The 12145-nt window shown below is 49.4% G+C and overlaps 1 protein-coding gene across 1 annotated transcript; it reads right to left on the bottom strand.

The window, feature by feature from the left end:
* Window positions 1-5725: 5725 nt before the first annotated feature.
* On the bottom strand, window positions 5726-11705 carry RGS16 (regulator of G protein signaling 16). Its single transcript, XM_057727788.1, has 5 exons — window positions 11569-11705; window positions 10567-10677; window positions 9736-9800; window positions 9276-9442; window positions 5726-7590 (listed from the first exon to the last, which is right to left on the bottom strand). Exons 1-5 carry the CDS (start codon window positions 11610-11612, stop codon window positions 7369-7371), a joined length of 609 nt encoding a protein of 202 aa, XP_057583771.1. The 5' UTR covers window positions 11613-11705; the 3' UTR covers window positions 5726-7368.
* Window positions 11706-12145: the final 440 nt, after the last annotated feature.

Here is a 12145-nt window from a genome sequence, read left to right as displayed (position 1 = left end):
CATGTAAGGCCAGACACTATAAAAGTCCTAGAGGAAAACATAGGCAGAACACTCTATGACATCCATCAAAGCAAGATCCTTTTTGACCCACCTCCTAGAATCAGGGAAATAAAATCAAGAATAAACAAATGGGACCTCATGAAACTTAAAAGCTTTTGCACAGTGAAAGTACCATAAACAAGACAATAAGGCAGCCCTCAGAATGGGGAAAAATAGTTGCCAATGAAACAATGGACAAAGGATTGACCTCCAAAATATACAAGTAACTCATGCAGCTTAATACCAAAAAAGCAAATAACCCAATCCACAAATGGGCAGAAGACCTAAATAGACATTTCTCCAAAGAAGACATACAGATGGCCAACAAACATATGAAAAGATGTTCAACATCACTAATTATCAGAGAAATGCAAGTCAAAGCCACAATGAGGTATCACCTCACACCAATCAGAATGGCCATCATCACAAAATCTAGGAACAGCAAATGTTGGAGAGGGTATGGAGAAGAGGGAACTCTCCTGCACTCTTGGTGGGAATGTAAGTTGATACAGCCACTATGGAAAACAGTTTGGAGGTTCCTTAAAAAACTACAAATAGAACTACCATATGATCCAGTAATCCCCCTACTGGGCATATACCCAGAGAAAACTATAATCCCAAAAGAAACATGTACCATAATATTTATTGCAGCACTATTTACAATAGCCAGGACATGGAAGCAACCTAAATGCCCATCAACAAATGAATGGATACAGAAGATATGGCATATACATACAATGGAATATTACTCAGCTATAAAAAGGGATGAGATGGAGCTATATGTAATGAGGTGGATAGACCTAGAGTCTGTCATACAGAGTGAAGTAAGTCAGAAAGAGAAAGAAAAATATTGTATGCTAACTCATATATACGGAATCTAAAAATGGTACTGATGAACTCAGTGACAAGACAAGAATAAGGACACAGATGCAGAGAAGGGACTGGAGAACTCGAGGTTTGGGGGGGCGGGGGGTGAAGGGGAAGTTGAGACGAAGCGAGAGAGTAGCATAGACGTATATATACTACCAACTGTAAAATAGATAGCCAGTGGGAAGTTGCTGTATAACAGAGGGAGTTCAACTCGATGATGGATGATGCCTTAGAGGACTGGGACAAGGAGGGTGGGGGGGAGTCGAGGGAGGGAGGGAATACGGGGATATGTGTATAAATACAGATGATTGACCTTGGTGTACCTCAAAAACTGATACAAGAGTGTAAAACAATTATATTCCAATAAAAAAAAAGAAAAAAAAGAAAATACCAGAATGGGGCTTATGAGTCAAGAGATAGATTTTCCAAGCAATGAAGACTCGAACTCCATATCTAGCACCTAACTACATTACATCCCTCACCCTTAGGCTCATTCCTCAATTATTTAAATTGTAAATCTTTCTTCTCCTCATAAAGTAATTTGAATAGCTGGGCCAATTTAAAAGATGCAGTAATAGTGAATTACCTTGTGATCAGCACTTAATATACCTTGAACACATTTTTCTTGTTACCTAAGAACTTAAATTAAAATTTTTTCTTAGTTTTATCTTATTTTATTTTATTTTATTTTATTTTATTTTTTATTTTTTTGGCCATGCCACGCGGCTTGCAGGATCTTAGTTCCCCTACCAGGAATCAAACCCAGGCCCCACGCAGTGCAAGTGTGGAGTCCTAACCACTGGATCACTAGGGAATTCTCTCTAGTTTTATTGAGAAGTAATTGACATACATCACTCTAGAAGTTTAAGTTATACAGCATGCTGGCTTGATTCACATATACTGTGAAACGGTTATCACAGTAGGTTTAGTTAATATTCTACATCTCAGATGGCTACACTGAAGAGAAAAGAAGTAAAATTGCTGGATCATATGGCAGTTCTATTTTTAATTTTTTGAGGAAGCTCCATACTGTTTTCCATCTTGGCTGCACCAATTTGCAATCCCATCAACTGTGCACAAGGATTCCCTTTTCTCCACATCCACGCCAAGAACTTCAATTTTTGAAGTTAATTTCAGTCCTGTTGGCTAAAGAAATCATATTTTAACCCCTGTACCTACTGGGCTATCTTAGCAATTATGCCAATAATTTTCAGTCCTATTAAAATTTCACATCTTTATTAAACTGTATTAATAAATGAAACTGAAAGTTATATCTCTTGGATATAATTCCAAAGGAAGGAGCCAAACTTAAGAGCAAAATTAGGCAATGCCCAGGAAGTTTGTGTAGCCTGACCTGACATAGCCACAGGGAGGCAGCAGAGAGTGCGGGATGGGCCAGGGTCACAAGGAAGCAACAGCACTGATTTGGAAATAGCATCAGCTAGCCTGGGTTTGAGTGAGTGCTGTCTGGAATAATGGCTCAATCCTTGATTTCCTCATCTGGAATTCTGGAATGCTCTTCATATCAGATGAAATACAGTATGGAAACAGCTGTACTATCCTTGGAAAAGTAGACTTGGAATCCTGGCTTTGAATCATGACTCTTCCATTCTTTTCAAAAAGTCAGTAAATAGTTATTGACTGTGTACAAGGTACTGTGCTGAGTACCTGGAGTCAGATAATAATAATAGCTAATATTCATGGGATACTAACATGATACTTTTATTTCATTCCATATTCCCTATGAGGGATGCAATCTTACTGTGCTCATTTACAGGTGAGGGAACTAAGCCTTGGACAGGCTTAATAACTTCCCAAGGTCATACAGCGAATGAGCAGGACCCAATCCCAACATTGCAACACCACAAGCTGGGCTGTGTGTCGCTCTGTCGTGGTCTGTTCTGTCCCATCTTATCAAATAATATGGCTCTTGATCTTGAAGAGAGTCGTTCAGTAAAAGAAAAAGAGCTGTGAAGCAGTGACAGTGCCATGTCATACATGAGGCAGTCAAGGTAAGGACAGGTTGTCCTAGAATCATGGAAGTGAGCAGAGATGACTTCCGGGCAGTGGACGTCTGGGAAGGCTTCACTTGAGGCGGTGTTATTTTTACTAGATTTTCAGGAGGCCTTTTGAGGAGGGCATCCTCTTCCTCAGCCCCCAACCCCTAATTTAAGAAAAAAGAAAAAGGGAAAAAAGGAAGAGGGCTTTCCAAGCAGAGAGAATAGCATGTAAGGGCCATCTGGGCAGGACCAAAGTCAGGAGAGGGACTTGGGTCGGATCAGAGTGAACCTCGCACGTTATCAGAGTGAACCTCCTACGTTATCGTAAGAGCTGGACTTTTGTAGTCAAAGGGGAGCCACTGAAGGGTTTGAAAGCAGCCACGGCGGGCTCAGATCTCTGCTTTACGGATAAGACTGGAACAGCGTGGAAAATGAGCTGGAGGGGGGAGAGGACTGGGGAGGGGGGCCAGGTGGGAAGCCATTTTTACAATCTAGATTGAAGACGATGAAAGCTTCCTCCGGGAATCTTGGTGAGCCTGGAGGAGAAGCAGCATCTCTGCGTATCAGGGTTAGGGGAACAGAAGGCAGTGGATATCTGAGGGGGACGCTGATGACCTTGGCTTTAAATGCGCTCCATACGGTGAGCCTGTGGGACGTCCAGGGAGAGGAGTCTGAGAGGAAGTTGGGAATGGTAATCTGAACGTTTCTCCTGCCGGATTTAAAATTAATCATTATTGTAAGAGCCATGTGCTAAACATGTATATGCTAGGCCCTGGGTGTAGAAAATTGGAGAAGGGGACATTCCTAAACCCCAGGGGTCTGCCGTCTGGTAAAGGGAGGCAGAAAGGAGGGATGTAAGTGCTCTGATGAGGGTGAGCAGCCGCGGGGGCACGTGAAGCACAGGCTTCTGTGATCGGACCCAAAGGCTCAGGGAAGGTGCCCCAGAAGGACCCTTGAGCCGCCCTTTGAAAGATGCCTCCCCAGGCTAATGACGGAGGTCGTGGGTAGCAGAGATGATAGTAGGGGAACAGCAGGGAGCTGGTCCAGGAGGCAAAAGCAAGGAGGCTTGAACAGTAGGGTGACTCTGGGAACCGGAAGCATGAAAGATTTGCTTTCAAGGGGCAGGTGAGGGAGCAGAGACGGGAGAGATATAAGCAGCCCACTCAGGAAGCGCTTTGCCTGCTAAACCAAAGCCTGAGTGCTCTGGGTGGAGGACCAGAGCCGGTGAGTTTAAAGATACTGGAGACCACCTTCAGGCCACACCACGGGCTCCAAGACCACCCTGTACGTGAGAGGAAGGCCTAGGGGAGGGGAACAAGCCTTGAGGGTGGTCTTGCTGGACTGAGGAGCCTGCAGGCACCGACCCCAGCCGCTGGGGGTCCATCACCCCCGTACCTTTCTCCATCGCTCGCCGATGACACCCACCTTTTCCTACTGGCATTCATACTGCTTCAGAAAATACACATTTGTGCCCTTGTATAAGCTTATCCAGAATCCCCACGCACCATTAAATGAGGCTACGTGCAGTTGATGGTCCGGCTACTATGTTTGGTTTTCTGCCAGGCACATAGGATGCATTAGATGCAATAAATGCATGTAAAAAAGGCCAAAAGATGGAAGGAAAGTAATGAAAGGAACACCAGGTTCCTCCCTCCCTGCCTCTCTAAGTACCATCATTCTTCTTCCTTCATCCATCGTATCCCTAGACCATCCCTTGCAGATTGGCCCCTCCCACCCCACCCTGCCACGCTGTAACTGGATTCAGATCTCGTCTCTGGCACTCTCTCAAGCCAGCGGCCCTGGTACGTTCCCCCTCACCCCACCGCTGGGAGCTTCAGTTTCCTCATGTGTATCGTAGGATTATCATACCTACCTCACAGAGCTATCGTAAGGACTAAACGAGACCGGGGCCTGCCGCGGTGTTTGTTCCCATCTTTCTTCCCAGGTCCTGAACCTCAGAATCCCTCCTGACATCACACACAGAATCACCCCTTAGATCTGGGCTTAGAATGTGATTCCATGGGGTTTTGTACGCCATGCACCTGAAGTCTGGTCCCTTTACTCAGACTAACAGTCGTGGAAAAATAAAAGTCAATATAATGTCCAGATCTGTATATAAACAGATAATTCAACATGGAGAAGAATTTAGGGAGAAGAAGTAGGTGATCGGCAGAGGGAGAGCAGACTGGATCCTTGTAAGCCTACCCCGCAGGTCCTTTCCAGCCCAGTGCAAACCTCTCATTCCCTCCGCCCCAGGAATGGAGCAGTCCCATGTATCAAGTGGCTTCCAGAAGCTCATCTCAGAGACATCTACGAAATTATAAGGAGTACTAATTCCTTGAATTTATATGACATCATATTAATGCAAATTGGAAATGGGCAAAGGTGAAAATGGCACAGAAATCGCCCCGCCCCCCAACTGATAGCGTGTGGCCGGGGGGATCTGCCCCTTGTACTGCACCAAGGAGAACTGGGAATGGCTCGTGCTGGCTCTGGTGAACAGGAGACGGACTCTGAAATGACAGTGGAGCCAGGTCACATCAACATGACACAACGGCTTGACACAAGTTGGGCTGTCACCAGCTAAAGGAAGCTATCCATCCTGGTGGCCACCGTTAGAACCAGTCACCAGGCAAACTTGGCCCTTTGAGTTGTGCCTCTGTCTGTAATTCGAAAGCTCCCCCACATATCCTGTGGCATCTCCAGGGGCCAGCTCTTCCACAAGACACCACCCCACCCCCCCACCCAAGCACTTCCCTTTCCCTCTTCCCTTGACCACACAGCCCTTGGAGACTGGATCTCATATTTGGGTTTTATTTTAATTCACAATAAAATAACACGCTGAAACAGGAAAATGGGGATTGAGTACATCGTTCACATCTAGGAAACCAGCTCCAGTTGTCAACAATAAATAAATATTTAAACAGTGAGGAGTTCCTGACAGGTGCTAAGAGGTTCCCAGCACGTCCAAGAGGTAGAGTCCAGTGGAGAGGGAGACAGTCAGGCCACCAGCTCCTGTCGAGATTCTCCAGTGGAGGCAAACTCAAGTGGCAATAAATAACAATAGCAACAACATGACAACAGCAATAAAAATCATGTGCCGAGACCATTGTCACAAAACCAACAATATGTTAGATTTAAATAATTTTCTCCTGGAGAAGCTCCTAGTGCAGAGAGAACAGCGTGGATTTTCCTAGGGGCAAAAGGGGGTTGCCTGGTTAATTCACCTCCCCAGCCTGGGCCCGGGCAGAAGTCCCACCATGGAGTGTGTGTTCGGTGATGCCCTGAGATGACAAGCAGGTTCTGATTTCCCCCGGTCCTGCTCTTCCCAGCAGCCTCTCCCCCCAGCTTCACTCTCAGCTTCTAAGGCCTGTCCAAGCTCACTGAGCTCATTTCTCCCAACACCCCAGTGAGAGCACCTCACATCCACAGGAAAGAAACACAAGGCTCCCCTTCCATCCTGGGGAAGCTCTTTTTCCCTGTTCTAGTACCCACAAAAATAAAATATTAGCTTGATTTAAACAGGACTTTCTGGAACGGCCAAGAGATTTCTCGGGATCCTCTTCCGCCTCGTTCCACCCTGCCCGGCATAAGAGCTGGACGAGCCGCTCACCAAGAGGCCCCACGCCTTTTCCCGATGGGCCCCAAGTTCAAGGGCAGCACGGAGCTAAGAGAGGGCATATCCCAGCAAGAGGGCCTCAGTGGGCCCTGCTCACAGGTGGCCCCTGCTGCACACACGGGGTCAGGGGCACCTGCAAGAGGCCACCAAGAGCACCAAGGTTCATTTCACATGAGCACGATGGCCTCTTTTCAGGGCTCTCTACTGATTCGGAAAGGGGCTCCCAGGCCAGTATTTGAGGTAAGAATCTCATCTGGGGCAAGCATTCCTTTGGTTTTCTGGCCTTGACCAGACCGCCAGGCTGGACACAGGAGTGGTGAGAAGTGCAAGCGAGGGAAGCCCCGGGCAGCCCAGGGGCAGGTGAGCAGGACGGGAAGGGAAGGCTCCAGGTCCACGGCGCCCTCCGTGCCCAGGACAGCCTGGGAACCAGGAAAACAGGATGTGTCAACCATTCGACAGGTGGAACAGCTAACCTGCTTGTCTGTTCCTCACTCATTTGCAAGCTTCCTTTTATCCACAAGTTTCCCAAAGCACCCTAGAATATCTCTCGCCCGCTGAGAACGGCCAGAGACATGCTGACTCCTGCACCCCCATCCCTTTCCCCAACAGCCCCACGCGAGCCTCATCTCCAGCCCTTGTCCACGGGTCCTAGAAGTGGGGGGACCCTCTCATGCATGGTATTCAGCCCCACAGTATCTGGAGGAGAGGGTGTCACCGGGTGGGCTTTTTCCTTCGCTGTCCTCTCTTGCGTTGCAGAATCTGCCTCCCACAGCGGGGCGGCGCCTCGGGGATGGGTGACTCAATCTCTCTGCCCAGCTGGCTCCCTCCCGGCCCTGAGGCTCAGGTGCACGAGGGCTCAGCCGGGCTGCTGCTGGACTGGGAGGCGGAGGCGGCCGAGGCTTGGGCAGCCAGGTCCCGGTAAGCGGGGGACTTCAGGAAGCGCGGGTACGAGTCCTTCTCCATCAGGGTGCGCGTCTTCCCCTGGGCCACGTCGAAGCACGAGGGCGTGGCAGCCCGCAGGTTCGTCCTGGTCAGCTCCCTGGTCTCGTGGTCTATGTTCACCTGTGGGAAGGAGGGCAAGGGCACGGGTGAGGGGGCGTCAGGGCAGGGGGTGGCAGGGCGAGGGGGTCAGCAGGCGCCAGAGGACTGGCAGGTGGGGCGGTGGGAGGAGCACTGGATTCCCAGCCAGGAACCGGAGGTCTCCTGAGTTGACCGCCAATGGGCTTTTCTTTTTTTTCCCCCCATTATCCATACACATTTAATAGCCTTAGCATACCTCGACTAATTTTTCATATAATAAAATATGGTTCTATAACATGATTTTTGGTGGATGTATGCTATTCTACGTGTGGCTGAATATGCCATAGTTTATTTAACCAGTTTCCTATTTTTGAACTTTTAGGTTGTTTCCAATTTTTTACTATTATGAACAACAATGCAATAAACATCCTCGTAAATAAATCTGCATCAACAGGCTTTTCAGCTCCGGGCCTGTCCCCACCTCTGATCCCGTATCTGTCCTCCAGTGTCTCAGAATGACCCAGGATATGTTGAGAATGGGTACACATCCAACCTCCTTCCACCCGGTCCACTATAACAACCCGGGTTCAAGTCCCCATCACCTCTCCTCTAGACTAGTGCCAGCGCCTGCTAACTGGTCTTTCTCTTCTCCCATTGAACCCCGGGGGTCTATTCTCCACCCAGCTGCAGAGTGAGCCTTTTACAACCCAAGTCAGTTTGCTAGCTGCTCTGTTGTTTCCCGTCACTCAGAGGAAAAGTCAAAGTGTGCACTGAGCCCAAATGGCTACCTGGGCCGGCACCTGACCACCAGCCACCTGTGTGACGTCATCTCTCACTCGCTCCCCTTCACTCCCCACTGCACATGAGCCCATTTGCTGCCTTGTGATCACAACAGGCACTGTCTTGTCTTTGCACTTTCTGTTTCCTGTGTTAGAATGTTCTTTCCTCCTTTTCATGTCTCTGTTCACATGTCACCATATTGGACAGCCCACCCCTCACTTCCCTTTATAGATCGGAAAGACCTCACATCCTCCCACCCCGTGCTCCGGTATTCCCTCCCATATCCTGCTTTGTTTTTAATCAGAGCACAGATCGTTCCCTGGCAATATTTATTTAATTGGTTATTGCCACCTTCTCCCACTGGGGTAGAGACTTTTTGTTCACTGCCATATCTTCAATGACTACAATAGTGCCTTGCATGTAATTGATGCTCAACAAATCTATATGAAATAAATAAAAGTGCTCAGACAATATAATACTATACAAAGATACAAAAGCAAGGCATTACTACTCTCTCTCCACAAGGGGGCGCCATATTCCCCAATCAAACACAGTGGAGGCCTGGGAGAAGGTTGAAAGGCTCACCCACCACAGACCTGAGGCAGGTCAACCAGGGGACAGAGCCAGGTTGTCCTATGATGGCCTGTCTCCCCAGCTATGTAATTGTCTTGAGCTCTAAAAAAGAGCTCAGTTTACAAAAATGCATGTGGACAGGAGCCAAAAACCCCCTGCCAACCCCTGCAGTCCCACTGGTGAGTATGAAGGTAACAGCAACCAGGAGCAGCCCGGAGCCTGGCTTTTTCAGTCTCCAGCCTCCTGTGCCAAATGAGGCCACTCCATTTCTAAACTCAGCCCTTTCCTTGCTGGCCCCCCAGCCACCTCTGATTCTCAGTGGGGAAGGAGCAGGCAGGGTCTACAGGATCCCTGGAATACATCACAACTCTGACCTCTTTGGGGGCTTCACTGCGGATGAATTCCTCAAAGATCCTATGAGCCCGGGAGGCCAGCTTGGTAGCTGACCGGAGCTTCTTGAACTCCTCACAGGCCAGCCAGAACTCCAGGTTCTCCTCGCTGAACTCTGTCTTCAGGAAGGCGTGGAAGGCAGCCACTCCATCTGGGGTTGCAGAGAGAGAGGAAGAGACAGGTCAGACAGCGGGGACAGCCAGCCGGGAGTAGAAGAAGAAAAGACAGCAAGCAATTGTAGTTAATGGCTCTATTTTTAGGATGTAATTTTCTCAGACAAGGACCTGCCTTTGTATTCTGAACAGAGGCTGGCACACTAGGGGATCTTTATTATTATTACTACTACTATTATTTTGCCCACGCTTTCAGCAACCTCAGGCTGGCTCCGCGGCACATGAGTACGCACGTGCTATCCACAGACAGACACAACAGGGTCCCACTCACTTTTACTGCTCAGCAGCAAGTCAAATGACTCTCTCCACCCCAGCACGTCTTCTGAGAAGTTTCTGCTAAAAAAGGGGGAAAAAAAGCAAGATTTTAATTTAAAAAAAAAAATCAAAAAAATAATGCACAGCACAAATCCTAGCCAGAACTCTGATGGAAGTTGTATAATTCCCACAACTGTATAATTGTATAATTATTGGAGCTGGCTCCTCAAACTCTTGATTGGGGTTCAGGGAAATAGTTGTGTTTTCTAGAGGACAATTCAGTAACCAGAAACCAGAGCAGGGACCTTTTGGCCCTCAGTAAAATTTAAGACTGTGTCTTTGCTGTCCAAAATTCTCTCTATTCCCCTGACTCTCAGAGCTTGTTTTGTATACTTTCTCTACGAAATAAGGGTCTTATAAATAGAAATTATGTCTACCCATAACCCCAGAGCCTAATGGAGCACCTGGCTCAGTTCTTCCAGGTAAAGTGCCTGCCAGTGGAAGTAGAGTCACTGATTTAAAACCCTCCAGTGGCCTTGGACCCTGCCCTTGCCCTGGTTGCATGTACAACGACATCTCCAGGTGGGAGAGTCTGGTAACTAGACATTCCGGCCCTGGGTACCCTCGCTTGTTGGCGGACTTAGAAGCCTGGAGCCACCCACCCATTCACCCATGAGCAAGGAAGCCGTGGCAGACCAGCAAGCAGCTCCATTACAATCTCTTGGAAGAGGTCACCAAGGTCCACCCTGGCCCGTCCTAATTTCTCCTGGTGTTTCTCTTCTCAGGACTCCGTTCCTAAATCTGGCTCCCTCCCTCTAGGGGCCTTAGGCTGGTCAGCAGGACTTACCCTTCTTTGCTGTGTTTACTGCCCCACTCGGACTTGCCAACACTCCCGGTCTCGGAGCCCAGCTCTGACTTGTGAAGAAAGATCCCCAGCCGCGTCTTGAACTCTTTGGCTCTGGAAGACAAAGCATGAGCTTGTGAGGATTCTCCATTCGCTCAGCCAGGGCAGAGAGATTTATGAGGTCCCAGAAGAACTCAGGCTAGCGCCACCCAAATTCCAGCCTGGGCATTCCTGGGAACCTGTAGGCCATCCCAGGGCCTAAATGTTGCCTCTCCCATCAGTATCATGAACCCAGAAACAATGAAAGCAGTATTTGAGCTGTGCCTCGGTAGATCTTACACTTTCTGGGTCTACAGTACAGCACACATGGGCTTTTTCCCACTTAAGTCACACTGATCTATCTTGGTGCCTGCTGATTAGCAGAAGGCAGCTCAGCACTCGCTAGGCTTGTCACATATATTTCTGGAGCTGTGTGGACGCTGATTTCTGCCTTCATCTTTACTTTTTCCTTCCCGGCTCCAGCAAGGACTGGAGTGGGTGAGTAGCTCCCTGGAAAGTGGGTACATCCCTCACTGGGGGGCCTGAAAAATACTTCCCTGCCTTTCCAGGGACAGAGGAGGTCATGCCCCTAGATCTATGACTTAGAATGGAAACGAAGTGCTTAAGAAACCAGGGAAGACTCAGTTCTGCCTGGTGATGCCACCATGGTCTTCCTACAGCTGGGTCTTCAGCAGGTCCCCTGAGTAGAACCGCCACTTGTCAGAGGATGGGAAATGGCACTCAGCAGTGGTCCCTCTGCTTCCCTTTGCTTTGCCTTTTCCATTCTTGTCACCCCTCCTCTAAGATGCTAAGGGAGGCATCTCAGGACGTGGAACCAAGTTGACCTCTGCCTCTCAAGTCACTTGCGTCCCATTCTCCAGCCCACCCAAGTCTGCAAGCCTGCCGCTCCACTCCCTAACGTTGATGGGGCTTCTTCCTCCAGGTAGCTGGACAAGCTGCTCTTACCTCTCCAGGCAGGTGGTGGGGAAGGCGGCCAGGGTCCGGCACATGGCTGCGGGTGCAGGGCAGCACGTCGTGGGGAGGATGGTGGCTGGCTTCAGCGGGCACAGCAGAGCGCGAGGAGGCAGAACAGCGGCAGCCAGCACCCGTCTGCGCGGATTGGGTTTACTCATCTGCTTGCTGGGAGCCAGCGGCTTTTATTCCCTTGGAGGGGCGGAGCCGGGCTGCGGGCCGCCGCCCAATCAGAAAGAGGTGCTGAGCGCGGGCGAATGCGGAGGAGGGGCCTGGAGCTCGACGGGGCGGGGCGCCGGCCCAGGATGCGCCCTTACCCGTGTGCAACCTTCACACCGCGGGGGCGCTCACGGGGCTGCCCCCTCCTCCGGGCGGACACCGGCATGGGGAGGGAGAAGCGGCTGAGAAGTCACATGGAGATGAGAGGCGCACACCCAGTTTAGTAGGAAAAAAAAACAAAACAAAAAGCCGTCGGCTGCTAGTAAAAGCAGGAAACCAACTCAGCAGTGCCAGGAGGATTGGCGGGGCGGGGGGGGGGGGGGGTTGGAGGGGGGGGTCGGGGAGGTACACA

Source organism: Hippopotamus amphibius, chromosome 3, assembly GCF_030028045.1.
Source record: "Hippopotamus amphibius kiboko isolate mHipAmp2 chromosome 3, mHipAmp2.hap2, whole genome shotgun sequence".
NCBI classification, from domain to species: domain Eukaryota; kingdom Metazoa; phylum Chordata; class Mammalia; order Artiodactyla; family Hippopotamidae; genus Hippopotamus; species Hippopotamus amphibius.
Note: the sequence above shows the minus strand (reverse complement) of the source record. Positions and strands in the feature narration are given on the sequence as shown.

Coding starts and splice junctions, on each gene's coding strand:
- RGS16 (XM_057727788.1), bottom strand. CDS start 11,612: ATGTGCCGGACCCTGGCCGCCTTCCCCACCACCTGCCTGGAGAG. Junction 10,678..11,568: donor CCCACCACCTGCCTGGAGAG/GTAAGAGCAGCT, acceptor TTTGTCTTCCAG/AGCCAAAGAGTTCAAGACGC. Junction 9,801..10,566: donor AGTAAACACAGCAAAGAAGG/GTAAGTCCTGCT, acceptor CCCCTTTTTTAG/CAGAAACTTCTCAGAAGACG.